General features: G+C 39.9%; 1 protein-coding gene and 1 pseudogene across 1 annotated transcript; both read left to right on the top strand.

Moving 5' to 3' along the window:
- The first annotated feature begins 152 nt into the window (after positions 1-152).
- On the top strand, positions 153-4,397 carry LOC144714413 (putative glycerol-3-phosphate acyltransferase 2). Its single transcript, XM_078589147.1, is given in 3 exon segments — positions 153-1,461; positions 2,820-3,079; positions 3,081-4,397. Coding segments are annotated over 3 exon segments (1,407 nt in total). The 5' UTR covers positions 153-909; the 3' UTR covers positions 3,676-4,397.
- Positions 4,398-9,500: 5,103 nt separating this feature from the next.
- LOC144714476 (anthranilate synthase beta subunit 1, chloroplastic-like) lies at positions 9,501-10,145 on the top strand (annotated as a pseudogene).
- The last annotated feature ends 8,564 nt before the right edge of the window (positions 10,146-18,709 follow it).

Raw genomic sequence — 18,709 nt, forward strand, 5'->3', positions numbered from 1 at the left:
AATTAACTGATCAATCTACATTTTAGGCTAAGTTCTCTCTCTCTTTCTCTCTTATTCGCTCTCTCGATCTATTAACTGAACACTCAACGGCGTAGCTACCTAGAATTCATATCTTTTCACTTCTCTTAATAGACTCATTGGTGGATCTCTACTAACTGATCGATCTATCTTTTAGACTCAGTTCTCTCTCTCTCTCTCTCACTCTCCCGTTCTCTTTCACGCACACTCTCTCTTAGTCTCCCTCCCTTATTATCGCTCTCGAGCTACCTCGCTATTCTCTCTCCCTCTTCCTTTCTCCTTCAAACTCTCTCTCAGTCTCCCTCGGAATCTCTCTGTCTCCCTCGCTTATTATCTCTCTTGATCTTTCTTGCTCTCTCTCACCCACTCTTTCGCTTTCTCTCTCTTCATCTATCTCGCTCTCCCTTTCTCTTAGTCTCCCTTACTATCTCTCTTAATCTTTCTCCCTCTCTCTCTCCAACCCGCGAACACACTTTTTCTCCCTTCCTCGTTATCTATCTCGCGTTCTCCCTCTCAAACATTCTCTCTCTCTATATATACCGCTCTTATTCTCCATCCCCCATTCACTCCCCCGACCCATACCTCTCGCTCACTATCACACTGTCACACACTCTCTCCCCATCTCTCTCTCTCTCTCTCTCTCTCTCTCTCTCTCTCTCTCTCTCTTGTGCCTCACGTCTGGGCTCATCCTCTTGGAGAGTTGGCGGAACCAGCTCACAGAAAGAGAGGCAGATGTAGAGAGAGAAGGGGGAATATGGCTCGGATGAATGGGCAAGTGGCCAGGTCATCCTTATAAGCAACCTCCGAACCAGCTCATCCCCACTATCAGCTCAGATCAGACCCTCGCAGGAAGAAACCCATCTCTCCAACTTAACCGGATTCGTCACTCGGATGACGACGAGCCGCCGCGCCGCCGTGGTTTGCGACGTCGAAGGCGGCCTTCTCAGGTCGTCTTCTACCTTCCCTTACTTCATGGTGGTAGCGATAGAGGCGGGGAGCTTCGTAAGAGGGCTTCTTCTTCTCCTTCTCTACCCTCTTCTCTCGCTCTTGAGCGAAGGGCTGAAGATACGAGCCATGGCCTTCATCGCCTTCTGCGGGGTCAGTGTAAGCAGCTTCAGAGTAGGGGCCGCCGTTCTGCCGAAGCACCTCAGCGATGAGATGGGAAGAGAGGGATTTAAGATGTTGATGATGGGGAAGAGGAAGGTGTGTGTGAGCAGAATGCCCAAGGTGATGGTGGAGGAGTTTCTGAGGAAGCATTTGGGCGTGGAGGTGGTGGTGGCGAGGGAGATGAAGGTGGCGTTTGGGTTTTATACTGGGTTCATGGAGGATAAGAAGGCGGAGGAGGAGGCTCTGATAGAGAAGGAGCTCTCCAGCGACGGCGCCGCCTTGGGCATCTCCGGCGAGACCGAGGGCCCTCTCCATCCGCTGTTCTACCGATGCAAGGTCCAATCTCTCTCTCTCTCTCTCTCTCTCATTTCTCCTCTCTCCTCTCACGCTTGTCTCTCATTTCTCCTCTCCTCTTCCTCTGTAATTTCTCCTCTCTCCTCTCACGCTTGTCTCTCATTTCTCCTCTCCTCTTCTGTAATTTCTCCTCTCTCCTCGCACGCTTGTCTCCCATTTCTCCTCTCCTCTTCTGTAATTTCTCCTCTCTCCTCGCACGCTTGTCTCTCATTTCTCCTCTCCTCTTCTTCTGTAGTCTCTCTCTTGTCTCTCATCTCATTCCTATCTCTCAACCCACAATCTTCACTTCTCATATATCTCCGCGCAGTCTTCATTTCTCCCTCTCCACCATTTTCTCTCATCTCTCTGCCCACATTCTTCTCAACTCTCCTCTCCATCCTTTTCTCCCTCATCTCTCTGCCCACATTCTTCTCAACTCTCCTCTCCATCCTTTTCTCCCTCATCTCTCTGTCCACATTCTTCTCAACTCTCCTCTCCATCCTTTTCTCCCTCATCTCTCTGTCCACATTCTTCTCAACTCTCCTCTCCATCATTTTTCTCGTTCATCTCTCTCCCCACATTCTTCTTCAATTCTCCCTCTCCATCTCTCTCTCTCTCTCTCTCTCTCTCTTTCACAGTTCTCCCTCTTACGTTTGCATGAAACTCGTGCACTCTCTCTCTTTCTCTATTGCACAGTTCTCCCTCTTACCTCTGCATGAAACTCGCATGCACTACTTCACACCCCTTCACGGTTCCTTCTATATTCTTTCGTGCTTCTTCTTCTTCCTCCTCTTCTTCTTCTAGCTTCTTCTTCTTCTTCAACTCCCATCTCTTCATCCATTTTCTCTCCCTCATCTCTCTCCCCACATTCTTCTCCAACTCTCTCTCCCTCTCTTGCACAGTTCTCCCTCTCACGTTTGCATGAAACTCGCTCTCTCTCTCTCTCTCTCTCTCTCTACCTATCTTCTATCATTGTCTATCTATCTATCTTTCTATCTATCTTCTATCATTGTCTATCTATCTATCTATCTTTCTATCTTCCATCATTGTCTATCTATCTATCTATCTTTCTATCTATCTTCCATCATTGTCTATCTATCTATCTATCTTTCCATCTATCTTCCATCATTGTCTGTCTATCTATCTATCTATCTTTCTTCTATCATTGTCTCTCTATCAATCTATCTATCTATCATCTATCATTGTCTATCTATCGATCGATCTATCCATCTATCAAAAATCTATCTCGCACAGTTCCCCCTCTCGCCTCCGCATGAAAAACTCGCACGCGCCACTTCTCCCCTCCTCGACGTTTCCCTTTCTCCAACACCCACCAAGCCGGCCGCGCGTGTCTCTCGCAGGAGACGCTGGTGGCGACGGAGGCGGCGAAGGCGGCTTGGCAGCGGCTCGCCGGCGGCTCCCTCCCCGACCCGCTGGTCTTCCACGACGGCCGCCTCGCCTTCCTCCCCACCCCCCCCGCCGCTGCCGCCATGTTCGTCTGGCTTCCCTTCGGCTTCCTCCTCGCCTTCCTCCGCGCCGCCCTCTTCCTCCTCCTCCCCTACGGCGTCTCCACCGCCGCCGTCGCCGCCACCGGTCTCAAGAACCGCCTCGTCCCCTCCCCCTTCGTCCCCCTCCCCCCCCTTCCGCCTCTTCGTCTGCAACCACCGCACCCTCCTCGACCCCATCTACATCGCCGGCGTCCTCCGCCGCCACGTCACCTCCGTCGTCTACGGCGTCTCCGCCCTCTCCCGCTTCCTCTCCCCCATCAAGACCGTCACGCTCAGCCGGACCCGCGCCCGGGACGGCGCCATGATCGCCGCCGAGCTCGCCCGCGGCGACGTCGTGGTCTGCCCCGAGGGGACGACGTGCCGGGAGCCCTTCCTGCTCCGGTTCAGCCCGCTGTTCGCGGAGCTGGCCGCGGAGGTGAGGCCGGTGGCGCTCTCCTCGGCCGCGAGCATGTTCTACGGGACGACCGCCGGGGGGGCCAAGTTCTTGGACCCCTTCTTCGTGGTGCTCAACCCGTACGCGTTCTACGGGGTGGAGTTTCTGAGGAGCGTGCCGGCCGGGCCGGGGAGGTCGAGTAGGGAGACGGCGAACGAGACCCAGGAGGCCATCGCCGGGGCGCTTGGGTTTCGCTGCACCAGGCTCACCCGCAGGGACAAGTACCTCGCGCTCGCCGGCAACGACGGCCTCGCCGCTCATCACCGCGGCCCCTGACCGAACCTGCTTCTTCCTCCTCTTCTTCTCTCTACCTTCTTCTTCTACCATACTCTTCTAGCTTCCTCTAGGTTCTTCTATCGTCTCCGTCTAGCTTCTTCTATCTTCTTCTTCTTACAGTTTCTTTTTCCTCTTCTTCTTCTAGATTCTTCCTCTTCTTCTTCTGGCTCCTTCTTCTAGTTCCTTCTTCTTCCTCTAGCTCTTTCTTCTAGTTCCTCCTCCTTCTAGCTGCTGCTGCTGCTTCTTCTAGCTCCTCCTCCTCGTAGCTTCTCCTCCTCCCTCTTTTTCTTCTAGCTGCAGCTCTTTTTTCCTCTTCTTCTTCTACCTTCTTCCTCTTCTTCTAGCTCCTCCTCCTAATTCCTCCTCCTAGCTGCTGCTTCTTGTTCTAGCTCCTTCTAGCTGCCGTTTCTTCTTCTTCTAGCTCCTTCTAGTTCCTCCTCCTAGCTGCTGCTTCTTCTTCTTCTAGCTCCTCCTAGTTCCTCCTCCTAGCTGCTGCTTCTTCTTCTTCTAGCTCCTTCTAGTTCATCCTTTTTGCTGCTGCTTCTTTTCTTTTCCTTCTTCTACTTCACTTCACTCCATGGGGCAGAATAAACATCTTCGTCTCATTGTCCCCACAGCCTCAGACGGGGATGGTATTCCTTGTGGGTTGTGGAGGGCCGATTTGTTTATTATTACGCGCAATTTTAATGTCAATAGATATTTTTTGATCTTTTTTTCGATAACTTCTCTTCAAGGTTCCATCTCGCATTTATTATTTTCCACACAGTATCTTGCCTTTGTTCTTTTTATTTCGTCGTTTTCTGCCTTATGCCTATAAAGGGTTTTAAAACATCTGTAAACAATCTCTCTTTTTTACACAAATTTAAGGATATCTGAAAAATGAACCACGTTGGGAAGTTATGCCTATCCAAAGCTCCAAAAATCCTCGAAGATTCTTCATCGAGCAAAACTCCTAGGTTGTGACCAGACACAAAATAAAAAATGCAATAATTTTTATAAGAATATTGAATAAATATTTGCTGTGGCAATACTTAATATTTGATTTTTGATAAATATAGGGCTTCGCCCTTTGAGACAGAAAGGGGAACTGAGTACTAGATGGAAAAGAAAAGATCACTCGGTCAGATGAACTAGACAAAACTCAATAAAAGAAGAATAGAAGAATTGTGTCATTCTGTACATCATATGGCTGTACTTATAGACTACGAGAAGTTCCTTAACTTAACCATGGTAAGGTCAGCTCAGCCATGGTTAGGTTAAGCAATGATTACTCAAGCATGGGGAAGACGCATATGAATTAATTTGTGTCGTGGGGACTGCTGACGATGATGACAGGTGAGACCCGTTGGTGCCTTCGTGTCTTCTTCAAAGTATTTGTACTCTGCTCATTATTGCCAGGACGCCATGTTACCGCCATAGTATCTGAGTTGTTGACTTTAACATCCACCGTCAAGCTCATGAGCGGAACAAGGTTGAGCTTGGGTCGGAGGCGCAGAAAAGGCTGCTTTGAGAGAATCTTGGTGAGTATATCAGCAGTTTGATTCTGACCAGAGGTAAACATTATCTTTAGTTGACCAGATGCTACACGTTCACGAACGAAATGAAAATTGATATCAATGTGCTTGGTTCTTGAATGAAAAACAGGATTTCAAGCTAACTAAGTTGCACCCACATTGTCGCACCACAGAACTGGAGTTTGTTCAATGTATAACTATAATTCATTCATCAGTGATCTGATCCAAATGAATTCGGAGGTGACATTGGCTGTTGACTTGTATTCTGCCTCAGTGCTTGATCTCGAAACTGTTGCTTGCTTTTTGGAGTTCCAGGAGCCAAGATATATTAGGTATCTACTAGTGGACCAATGATCATCTGTATCTCCTTCCCAATCTGCATCGCTAAACAAACTTAACGAAGAATTAGAATTATGATAAAACATGAGTCCTAGATGTTGTGTTCCTTTAAGTTGGCGTAGTAGGTGTTTTACTGCCTTCCAGTGCATGGGTTGTGGATTGTGCATATGTTGACATGCTCTGTTAACAGCAAAACAAATGTCAGGACGAGATAAAGTTAGGTATTGTAAAGATCCTACAATTTTTCTATATGATTCGGCATTACATGTGTCAGTTTTGCCTACTGTGAGAGATGTCGGTGCCGGAGTTACTGTGGGGTTGCATGTGAGCATGTTGGCGCGACTTAGAATTGTGTGGATATAATGCGATTGAAAGAGGAGTAAGCCTTGGGGATGAGGGGTGAGTTGAAGAACGAGAAAGTGACTGGCTGGACTGAGATCACGAATTGCAAGAACTTAATGGAGATTAGATAGAAGAAGGACAACACCTCGGCGATCCGAGCCAATTACGAGAAAATCATCAACATAGATAAGTAGATAAAGCGAGGTCAAAGGCGTAACCTTAAAAAATTAAGATGAATCTGTGCGTGAGCCAGTAAAGCCAAGATGAATGAGATATTAAGACAATTTAAGGAACCAGGCTCTGGGGGCCTGTTTCAAACCATAAAGTGACTTTTTAAGAAGACAAACGTGATGTGGAAATTTTGGATCATGAAACCGCAGTGGTTGGTGCATATACACTGTTTCATGCAAGTCACCATGTAAGAAAGCGTTAGATACGTCCAAATGGTAAATATGCCAACAAAGAGAGACAGCTATAGATAATAACAAACGAATAGATGTTACCTTTACCACAGGGCTGAATGTTTCATGGAAGTCTATGCCAGCTGTTTGCTGATAGCCTTGAGCAATAAGGCGTGCCTTGTAGTGTTCGACTGTACCATCAGGGTGTAGTTTAAGGCAAAAAATCCATTGACATCCAAGAATGGAGGAAGAGAATGGAGGAGCGGGTACAAGTACCCAAGTGTGATTACGAACAAGAGCTTGGTACTTAGAGTGCATACCCTTTTTCCAAGAAGAATGTTGTGCTGCTTGAGTGTAGGTCAGAGGTTCGAAGGGTTGAGTGGAGGTAGTGAGATAGTGAGCCGGGGGCGTAGTGGTGTCAAGGTGATTTGTTTGTCGATAGAGTGAACTGAGAGAGCTGAAGTATGGAGATGGAGAGGACGTAGTGGAAGAATGTGAGTTGGAAGGGTGAATGACTAAAGAGTTGGAGTGGTCAGACGCAGTCGAATGAGACAGATGTTTATCGGAAGAATGCGAAGGTGACTGTAAGTTAGGTAATTGGGGAGGATTGATGACTGATGGGTTTTGTGGCTGGTTGGTTAGACTGATTGGTTGCGTTTGGGCAGAGGTGGAATAGTGGGTATGCATGCTAATGTAGGCAAAGGAGTTTTGACAGAATTAATAACCTATGAAAATTGTGATTGCGAAGACAATTGCTTGTATGGAAAGATAGTTTCATCAAATAAAATGTCTCGCGAAATGTAAATCTTCCCGGATGTAAGAGATAGGCATATGTACCCATGATGATGCGTGTTATATCCCAAAAAGAGACAACATTCTGATATTGCTGACAATTTGTTAGGTGCATATGCTCGCAAATTCAGGAAACAAAGACAGACGAATGTTTTGAGAAACATTAAGTCGGGCGTACCTTGAAAAATGTGTTCTTAAGGGGATTGTTGCTCTAACACTGGTGATGGCATGCGGTTGATGAGGCATGTGACTGTGGCAGCCGCTTCATCCCAGTAGACTTGCAGAAGAGAAGCATGAGTGAGCAGAGTTAGAGACATTTCAATTATGTGGTGATGATTACGTTCAGTAGTCTCGTTCTGTTGTGGCGTGTGCGGGCAGGACACCCTATGATGAATGCCGCGGTCTTTAAGATGTTTATGAAATGCTTAAAATTCTCCTCCCCAGTCTGACTGGAAGGAGAGGATTTTTGTGGAAAATTGACGTTCGACTAATGATTGAAATTGAAGAAAAGTAGCGAACACATCACTTTTTGATTTCAACGGATAGAGCCATGTGTACCTACTGTAATTGTCAATGAATATAACATAATAATGAAAATTTTAGTGTGACTTAATTGGAGAGGGACCCCATAAGTCTGAGTGGATAAGTTGTAAAGGTTTAAAAAACTTAGAAATAGATTAAGAGAATGGTAATTTATGTGTTTTAGATAGAGCAAATGATGAACAAACATAGGATTTTGGAAGTTGACTTGAAGGTAAACAAAAACATGAAATCATTATGCGCAAAATTTTAAAAGATGGATGGCCAAGGCGTTGATGCAATTGTTTTGTAGTGCTTCGTTCCCCAACATATGCTTGTGGTGGACTTGCAATGTCTAGGCAATACATCCCAGCATCAGTGTGTCCCTTGAGAAGTACCTCCCCGGTATGATGATCCTTAACCAGACATTGATCGGGATGAAACTCAATATAGACATTATTGTCAGCAGTAAATTGTCTAATAGATAATAATTTTTGGGTAATCGATGGTACATGCAAAATGTTTTTAAGATTTAGTGGTCTAGACAAAGTTTTTACAGACGCATGTCCTTATGAAAGAATGCGCAAACCTGATCCATCTCCTATAAAAGTTTGTCAATGCCCGCGTATACTTGAGGATCAATCAGGAGATTAGGATCGGCCGGAACATGATGGGTTGCCCCGATGTCTGGATACCAGTACGATGATGACTGAGACATTGAAGAAGTAGTATTGTAGGCTTGTGGAGGAGGTGGATGGTGTTGGTCAAACTGTTTCGTTTGTCGACTGTAGTTACTCTTGTTTTCAGTGAAAAATTGTTGATTCGTGCTAGGATCTTGTGGTATGAATGATCGATTGAATTGATCATAACATTCCAGCGCTCAATGACCAGTCCTTGAACATATTTGACATCTTGGAGCTTTTCGATTTTGATTGTTTGTTCTGCCTCCGCCTCGACCACCATTCCTGCCAAAACCACCACAACCTCGATTGTTGTTATCAGTTTTACCTTTGCCTTGATTGTTGTTGTTGGTTGGAGCTGCTTGGGCTTGATTTGCCTTTGCTGGGAACTCGGGCTCCTTGTGTGCTTGATGCCGGACAAGCATAAAGTCGTGATCTCTGAAATGAGAGATTACTGTTTCGAGGGACATAGGGTGTGCACTAGCACATACTGTTGCAATGACGGGTGCATACTGAGGGCCCAATCCTCAAAATAGTTCCCGAGTAAGTGTTTGCTTATTGACTCTTTCCCCAGAGGGTGCCATTGCAATGCTAATGACTCGAAACTAAGTAATGTATTCTTTAAGCGTTTGATTACCTTTGGTTTGAGTATGTAATCTTCCCAAAAGTTCCTGGATGCGAGCTTCTGTTGATAACACAAAGTCATCAGCCACAATATCCCATGCTGCTTTTGTTGTAGGGCTGGAGGACGGATAACAATTTCGTCATCCGTCATATCATTTTTGTCATCCGTTTTTGTTCGTATCGATTGACGGATGACTGAACGGTCCTATATCTGTCATTCATCATTAGACATCTGTCATTCATGACGAATGACGGATGACAAAAATTACGAACGAATGATGGAAACGGCGGATGACAGTAGCGGTTGACAAAAATATTTGTCAAAACTTTTGCTACTTCTCCCTCAATCCGCTTCCAAGTCACAGTGTCCGCAAAGTATTCTCGGAGCTCATCGCTGCCAAAATTTCAAGTTTGGCCTTTGATTTGCTCTTCCACGAACGGTAAGATCCGATTTCTGGACTTTTACGGTTTTTGTTTGTTTTTTTTCATTTGATGAGCTCTTGACGTTGTTTTCTCCGTCAAATTGTGGATTTCTCGCTTTCCAGGGCATAGAAGTGGAGGACTGTCTTTTGCTCAGAGTAGTGCTATTGGCAGGATGGCGTTGGGTGCATTGGTCTCGGGGAAGGAGGATGAGATGGCAGTTTTTGATAATTATGATAGCTTCACGTATAATCCACGATTTTTTGGAGCTACTTTTGAAGTTTATAGAAATGACAAGCTCACAGTGGAAGAAGTGAGAAGTTTGAATCCAAGAGGCATCCTGATCTCCACTCAAGATTCAGGGATTTCTTTGTAGACGGTTCTGGAGCTCGGGCCCTCTATTCCCCTGTTCGGTGTTTGTATGGGCCTGCAGTGTATTGGAGAAGCATTGGGAGGAAAGTTCGTCCGTTCCCCTTAATGTTATACGATGGGAAGGGCGAGGATGTGTTATTCTCTGGCCTATCAAACCCGTTCCTTGCTGGACGATACCACAGCCTGGTAATTGATAAGGACACTTTCCCTAGCGACACACTTGAGATCACAGCATGGACAGAGGATGGGTTGATCATTTCTGCTCACTACAAGATCTACAAGCATATTCAAGGGGTCTAGTTTCATCCAGAGAGCATCACCACTGAAGAGGGCAAAACGATGGTCCATAATTTTCTCAAAATGATAGAGAGAGTCGAGTCAAAAATCATGGTTTAAATCCATATTAACCACCTTGATTTCTTTCCAAGAATGAGTTGGATTCCTTTATAACAAAAATGAGAAAGAAACGATGCTGGAGAAGAGGAGAGATGCTTCGGGAGGGAGAGAAGTGACAAACAGAGAGAGGGAGAGGGGCGAGATATGGAGAGGGGGAGAGGGGCTCTGATAGAAGAGGGAGCAAGGTTACAGCAGCAAAATGGAAGAGAAAACTTAGAGCAGCGACAGACGCCAAAGGGGTTCGAAGAAGAGGGGAGAGACTAAAGAGCACCAAAGGGGGAGACTGAAGAATGCCGTAGGGTTCGGAGTTCGTGAGTAACGGTGGGAGAGGAGTGTTTTTCGTGAGAAGCATCACTGAAACGTCCGTTCTATTCCATTTATGTCAAAGGACGAATGACGGAATGGAGGAATGACGGAAACCTGTAGATGAAGGAATGGTGACGAATGACGAAAATGACAAAATTTTTCATGATAAACGGATATCGGAATGGAATTCCGTTCCGATACGTTCCATCCATTCATTTTTTTCATTCATTTCCGTCCCCTAGCTCTATTTTACTGTTGGAGCTTCGGTGACGCAATCGATGACTGATTCAGTCATAGACGACAAAAGGAACCCCATGGCATTCTGGTCATAATACCACCATTCATCTTCGGGGTCTTGTGCCTCAAGAGGAGGCGCATATGTAATAAGTGTTAGTAACCAATGAGACGTCAAGATTGGCAATACCTGAGTTTTCCAAACGATGTTATTTTCTTTCGACAGCTTGATCGACAGTACCTTATTGGGTGGTATCATAATCGGAGCTTTTGGAATGATGACTTTTCTTGGTGAAGAATGTGAATCTGCAGGCGATGCTTCCGAGATGCCTTCTTCTCTGGGGAGCTCCTAATCCATCAATTTAAGCAATGGCTTAGATACCATGATAAATTTAGGGCTTCACCCTTTGAGACAGAAAGGGGAACGAATACTAGACAGAAGAGAAAAGATCACTTGATCTGATGAACTAGGTAAAACTCAATAGAAGAAGAATAGAAGAAGTGTGACATTCTGTACATCATATGGCTGTAATTATAAACTGTGAGAAGTTCCTTAACCCAACCATGGTAAGGTTAGCTCAGCCATGGTTAGGTTAAGCAATGATTACTCAAGCATGGGGAAGACGCATATGAATTAATTTGTGTTGTGGGGACTACTGACGATGATGACATGGGAGACCCATTGGCGCCTTCGTATCTTCCTTCAAAGTATTTGTACTCTGCTCATTATTGCCAGGACGACATGTTACCGCCATAGTATCTGAGTTGTTGAAGATGTATTTTGAAGATGTACACTTTAACAATTTTTTTGAAGATGTATTTTGACTATCTTCAATTTTCTAAAGTTATTATCACAAGTAAGAATATAGCATAATTAAAATTAAAAAATGGGAATTCAAATTGACTTTCTTTTATGATTATTAAGATTGAATATGTACATGTCTAAATCATTCAATTTTTTAATATCATGATCAACTACGAAACTCGTTAAATAAATGGACATAAAGAAGATTAATCATATAGTTCTCACCTGCATTGTGTCCCAAGCATTGTTGAAGTACTAACCACTAGTTAAAGATTGGCTTATCTAAGAAAAGTTTAGCGATAATGTCAAGTGATTGAACTGGTTCACATTGACTCTTTAACATATGGTTGAGTGTACGTTCAACTCACAAAATCAAAGATGGATTTTATGAAAATATGAATAATTTAGATATTCTAAATTATAGTGATCCATCTGATGCATTCAAACTGCAGTTCGAAAAGTGACTATTTATATAATTTATTTATTATTTTACATGGTTTTTTTTCTTTGGGAGGTGATACCAAGACAAAGTTTTAATGTTTAGTTCATTTGAAAACCTTTTATACATTCGGTATAATCTTTTTGGTGCATCGGACATTTTTAAAAGGAAAATGTTGATTAATATACAAGCAGTTTCTTAATTTCACCTTGAAACAGATACAAATAAATTTCTCCTATTTTTAAAAAATCAATCCTTAGAGAGCTTTCATAACTTACGCATACTACAATAAGAATTCAAATGCATAGGGATGAGGTTATTTGTGAAATATGCCTCAATAGAAGTTAAATCCAACGTATTAATGAATTAAAATTAAACACAGTGTATTGCTTCTTGTCATGCGTATAACATCTTTCTTAATTTCTCTCACTCTATCTGTAGTGAGATGAATTAAAATAACTCAGATCAATCTATTTAGAGCTAAAAAACAAAATTCCAAACTGGAAAAAACATTTTCTCTTTCTCTAGTTATAAGAGTTTCTAAAAAAAAAAGAAAAAGGTTTTTAAAGATTCCAAAAGAAAAAAACTAGATGGGTTCTAGGATTTTAAAACACTAACTCAAAGAAAAGAAATATCAACTTAAATGAATATGTTTCTCTATAAAAATTCAATCTACATATTTATTAGTTCTAAATTCCAATTTTCAAATTCAGTCCAAGCATGAGTCAAGATGTTATTTTATTAAATTATTTTTTATCTTAATTAGCAGTAGTTTCAACATCATTATTTAGAAAAATGACTTCTTATGTTGTCGTGGCTGTAAACTTTTTAGATATGGCCAAGCTACTATAGATGTAGTTATTGTCTGTGATAAGTATGATGCACATTTTTCTTACCTTTAAGTCAATCATTTCACATACAATTTATATGTTACATTGATAAGTGAATGTTATTCATAAATCCACCCACCTTGAAAATCGGCTTCAAGTTGCAGTATTAGTACATTTGTCAACGTGGAGTTTTTAACCTACATTCCATATAGGTTAAAATTGTTTTTGTTTTAATGCTTTGAATATTTTAATTCAATTATTAGCTCATCTCTGAATTTTCAATGAATGTGAAAATGAATGTATATTCACTTAGGGACTTAAATGACATATTTCCAATAAAAGTTAAGTTCATTCATTAATTCATTTTTAATTATTATACAAAAGTATCCTTAAATTGAAAATGTTTATTAAATATTAAATATTTTAATTAAATAAAATACCCTAAATAATGTTAAGAGGAAAATATGAAATATGATTGTTAATAGTGGCAGGCACATCAGAATAGCAAGCATGATGAAGAAACACCATATAGATCCATTCCTCAAAAGGCAGAGATCCATTCCCAAAGGCATGGAGGATGACCCAAAGAGGTCTTGAAGGGGTCATAGATAGGGTTACTAGTCTCGATAATGTCTTCGAAAATGTTGCAATTTATTCCAAACCTAAAGTATTTAATTATATTATTCTCATTAATAATTTCCAAATGAGACCAAACAATCCTCTTAATTCTGAAAAACACGAAGGAGACATGAAGCATTAATGAGACTTTTTGAATAGGATTAAAACCAAGATTATTATAGAAAATTTCTTATTGATGGGTGAGGGCAGTTTATCTATGCCAACTGATGATATTTGCCACTTACATGAATGAATCATCCCATCCATGCTTTGTACTTGCATACAAGAACTTTAGGACTGGTCAAAGATCATTAACCTGCTATCTGCGGACCAAATATAAATGAATAATATGGACTTGCATGGATAAATCAATATCTCACTCCACTATACATGAAATATATTAGAAAGTCAGTTGGATTTGTGGCTTCCAAATCATCGTCTAAATGGTTTATCTTTCACCTAATGGACAACATATGTCAAGAAAAAGCACAATCAACACAAAATACATTTCAAAAAGTTATGTATTTCAATCATCACAAATAACATGCAATTTTTCAAAATAGTTTGATGTATTAATTGCTCTTTATTTTCACTAAAATGGTCATTCATGCCATGGCGTAGAACTATTTTTTTTCAATAAGACAATTTTTTGGGACCTTAAACTTAAAATAATTTATTACATCTTAATAACGAAGTTCTGATTTTCCCTATTTTCTGGTTTGTTTATGTCGGTTTCGGTGCCTTGGTTCGTCCATGGAAAACACAATTCCATGGATGCTGAAGCATGTTGATCAATTCATAATCGATCTATAAAATGAAACATCCAATGTACCTTGTGGGAACCTCATTCCACGCTTGGCTTTGCCACTCTGAGATTGTTCCAAAGCCGTCCACGCGATCACTTGGCGCTTGGATCTCCACATCTTCTTCTTTAACTCTTCTTGAAAATCAAGAAGCTCTTCTCACCATGAAGACAGTCTCCTTGGGTGAGTGGATAAGACAGTGGAGAAAGGGAGGGGCTTTTAAATCTGGCTTGCATGGGTGCTTGAAATGAGAGCCCTTCCCTCTTTATATTTCACTTAAAGTTTTTCTCAAAAAACCCTAAAAGTAAAATATATCCACCAATGCCCTTATGACCTTCTGCGTGTGACCCTCTAGGCCCATGTATCATTCTAGTTAATAACTTTTATAGCCTAATAACATCTATTAACCAACCTTTTTAATTAACTATATCAACATATAGATTAATTAAATAAGGATCGATTTAACCCAATCGATAGGTTAAGTTTCCAGCCCGTGGGGTGCCAAGCTACACCTCGTGCTCTAGAAGATACCGAGTAATCTCGAACTCTCTCATGGAACCCTTACCATCATTGGTTACCGTATATGTATAATACATCATCCGCGCGAGACTCTCAAATGACTTAGGGTATGATTTATCATCAAACCCTAATCCATCATTTGATTAGTATTGATGCGTAACTGGGATTATTGGATAATGCCTTCTCCAATATCCTCATTACCTTGGCCAGGGATTTTTCTGCATCATCTACCTCGAGTCAATATTCTGTTATACCGCGGGCGGATGATCCCATCTCGACCACTCAATCATCTCCATAAGCTTCTTATTACATCCTATGTATAACTTATTTGAACCCCACGATTAGAGGCTCGTAAGTCGTAGTCAAAATGTAGTCGGCCACTCATGAGATGTCCTTGGTGTCTCAGGTCAGTGGATCACTTATACAACCGTGACTTGAATCAACTTGATTGACGTTTAGGTATAATACCATTTAGGGATTCATACAGATCAATTCAGTGAACTCTTTCTTCAAAGATCACCCACTATCTATCCTTAGTGTCACCACACTAATAACCACATGATCAGTTATACTTATCATAACAATAGGATCAGCCAGTGCTATTCTATCTAGATAATTCGATGTCTGTCTCGACTAACCACTGAATAGGAATATTTTGAATACATGTTTAAAGACTAGTGATCACTGTATTATGATCTGCTAATAATTCACCAAGTCATTGCATGTATTCATGGACTTCATTATAAACATCACGCAGAATAATAATGAACGTAAATATTTTATTCAATGAACTTAAATAAACATGTTTGTGTGATTGACTTGACAGCCACGTAATATCCATCAGTTTATAGACTTTTCTGAAATTAAATTCGTAAAGAAAGTGGCTTAATTTATTACATTATTTTATTTATTTATTTAAAATATTTTTAGGAATTTATTTTTGATTTATAACGATGATCTTATTTCAACACTTTTTGAATTTTATGGAATTTTATAATGTTAATTTTATAAGGAAATAATAGTTTTGGTCGGAATATATAAATTGGAATTTATTTAAATATTTTTAAGTCAAAATTTGACTTTTCTGGTCTTTGAAAATTTTCATGCTGTGTTGGCAATCTGCCATATGGATTGAGCAGGAGAGATAAAATGAGACAATTGAGAATGATTCATGATATTTTACGATCTAGAAGGAGTTTCAGGAAGTGAGATGGTTGGGAATGATTCAACTTCAGATCACGATATTAAATGATCTAGAATAAGTTTCAGGGAAACAGATTTTTGAGTGGTTCAAATTCACAACATACTATTTAACGATGTGGAAAGACTTTGTATGAAATTTTGTTGTTGTCTTCATCTCCCTCCCCTTTATCCCTCCAAACCCTCTGATATATAAATATAGCCTTCATCTTTGTGGAAAAGATGCCCTTGGATTGTGTTCCTACTTTTGATTTACAAAGTGATAATCTCATAATCAATCTGTTTAGGGTCAATTCATGAGTCTTGAGGGTGAATGTGTAAGGGAGTGACATTCTAATAAAGAGTTCTGAAGAGAAAGCACCACTCGGGCCTTAGGCCAAATGACATCAAAGTTAGTTTAATCTTTGACTTTCATAAATTCATACCTGTCGTTTGTGCGCAGGCTATCATCATTAGGGACAGCCTAGGATTTCACAATCACACATGCCACCACCAATGACAACATATTGATTTCTCAATATAAATTCAAAAAATAATTCTATATTTATATTTGTTTAATATATTATGTTTAATAAGATAAGTATTGTTTCATCACCATAGAATTACGCCGAATTAAGTTTCAACAGTTTTTTAGTATCTTATATATATTTCATGAAACATATATAAAAATCCTAAAAATATAAATTAAATTTAAATTCACTTTTTCAATACTTTATCCATGTGGATTCGATCCTCTCCATATGCTTGTAAGGAAAATTATACACTATCATTTTATAAATCAGAAGTCATAAACTATATAACTAACCATACATTTTGGTTTAGCATCTTCCTCATGAAAGATGGGGAGGATCATACATTTACTTTTTAAATTCTCTCTAATGCATGTTTGCACTTCGTGATGGGGATGGAAATGTCTTTCAATGTACTTTACAACAATCAGATTTCCAGATAATAACATACTGTGTTGATTTTTTATTAATTAACCATTATGAAACTTCAAATAAAAACTAGAAGGGGTATTTCTGATGTATTTATTTGCCCAAGTCACGAAAAATTAGATATGAGCACCATTTCTCCATATGATATCTTGATTTCTTGTAGAAAACCAAATTTTTACTATATTTTTCTTAAAATTCAACTATTATTTCTATATTTCCAAAAGTGGTATATGCAATACAAAAGGAACAAGCATCAACTATTGGACAAATATATATTTAGTGATTTATAGTATAATTAGTATATTAAAAAGTAGATCATGGAAATATGGTAGTTAGAGAAGAATCACACACACAACACATATAAGCGGAACTCCTTCAAACCTTTAAACACATTAAACTTTTACATGATGAGGGGGGGAAGTGAAATGATAATCACACGAGATTATGTTGTGATATAAAGGAATTAAAAAGAACCTACCACACATATAAAATCCTCCTTAAATTCCATATTTATCCGACCACATTAATTCCCCTTTCTTACCCATATCAGCCAGGAATGAGGTTGAAGGCATACAAAATCGTTAAAAACATAAGACTGTGTCATTATGTTTTTATTAGTTAACCATTGTGAAACTTCAAATAAAATAAGAAGGGGTGTTTCTGATTTTATTTTATTTTCTCAACTCACAAAAAATTAGACATGGGTACCATTTCTCCATATGATATATATTTTTCTTGTTGAAAACCAAAAGTTTTCTATTTTGTTTTTGAAAATTCAACTAGTATTTCTATATCTCCAAAGAAATGATGTGTACAATACATAGGGATTGTTATGTATACAATACACGTTGCGCACTACCTGTTATTTTTTGTTTTAAAATAATATAAAATGCAATTTTCATTTATATTTAAAATCAAGAATATCTTTTTCACAGTCACTTATTTATAGTGGCTTCTTTATTTTTATATAATGTACTTTAAATAATATCTTATATTGTCCTACTCGTATGATTTGGATTATTCAAATTATGGTACTGCATGCATTAGTACTGGTCCAGAGGAATAACATACTTGGGGAAATGAGTATGACAATGTGTAGGATGAATGTAAGATGTCATCAATCAAGTAATTGAGATTTTACATTCTTGGTGAAATTATTTTTTAATCGTTGGACTGGTTCAAAGTAATGTTAGCTTTTCTAAATAGATATGCATTAGGTATGAATGGATTTTATTTGGAATTAGTGTTTAATTTTTTCTATTTTTAATTAATAAATTTGTGGCATATCATTTCTCACATTTAGAGACTACTTTGTATTATAATTGTACATGAATTTTATATTCCCATTGCAGAATGAAATACGAAAGGGACACGCGTCAACTATTTGATGACTATATTTTTATTGATTTATCGTATAATTTGTATATTAAAAAATAAATCTTGGAAATATGGAAGTCGGAGAGGAATTATGGCTATGGTTGGACATTTATGACCGAGGGCCGGAACCGGAAGTATATTATTTAATGTTTTTAATAAAATTCTAAAAAGATCAAATCCAACTCGACCGAGAGGTTTCTATTGAGCTCATAATGGAAGCCATATATTTGACCATCTATGGACACCTATTTGATGTAGATGATCTTTAACATTACTATGAACATAAATTTTCTACTTTGACTTTAACATTGAGTAGTCAACTGACCAGACTGGGATGGGTCCAGGCCAAATTGGCCAAATTGGGACCAAATAAGAACGGACTGGGACCGCCAAACACTAATTATAACACACATAACGCATTAAAAATGGAACTATTTCAAACCTTAAAACACATTGAACTTTTACATGATGAGGGCAGGAAGTGAAGCGATAATCATAAGATATTATGATTAGATATTAGGGAATCAAAAATAACCTCACACACTTATAAAGTCCTCCTTAAATTC

The sequence above is a fragment of the Wolffia australiana genome, chromosome 17, assembly GCF_029677425.1.
Source record: "Wolffia australiana isolate 7733 chromosome 17, ASM2967742v1".
Taxonomy (NCBI): Eukaryota; Viridiplantae; Streptophyta; class Magnoliopsida; order Alismatales; family Araceae; genus Wolffia; species Wolffia australiana.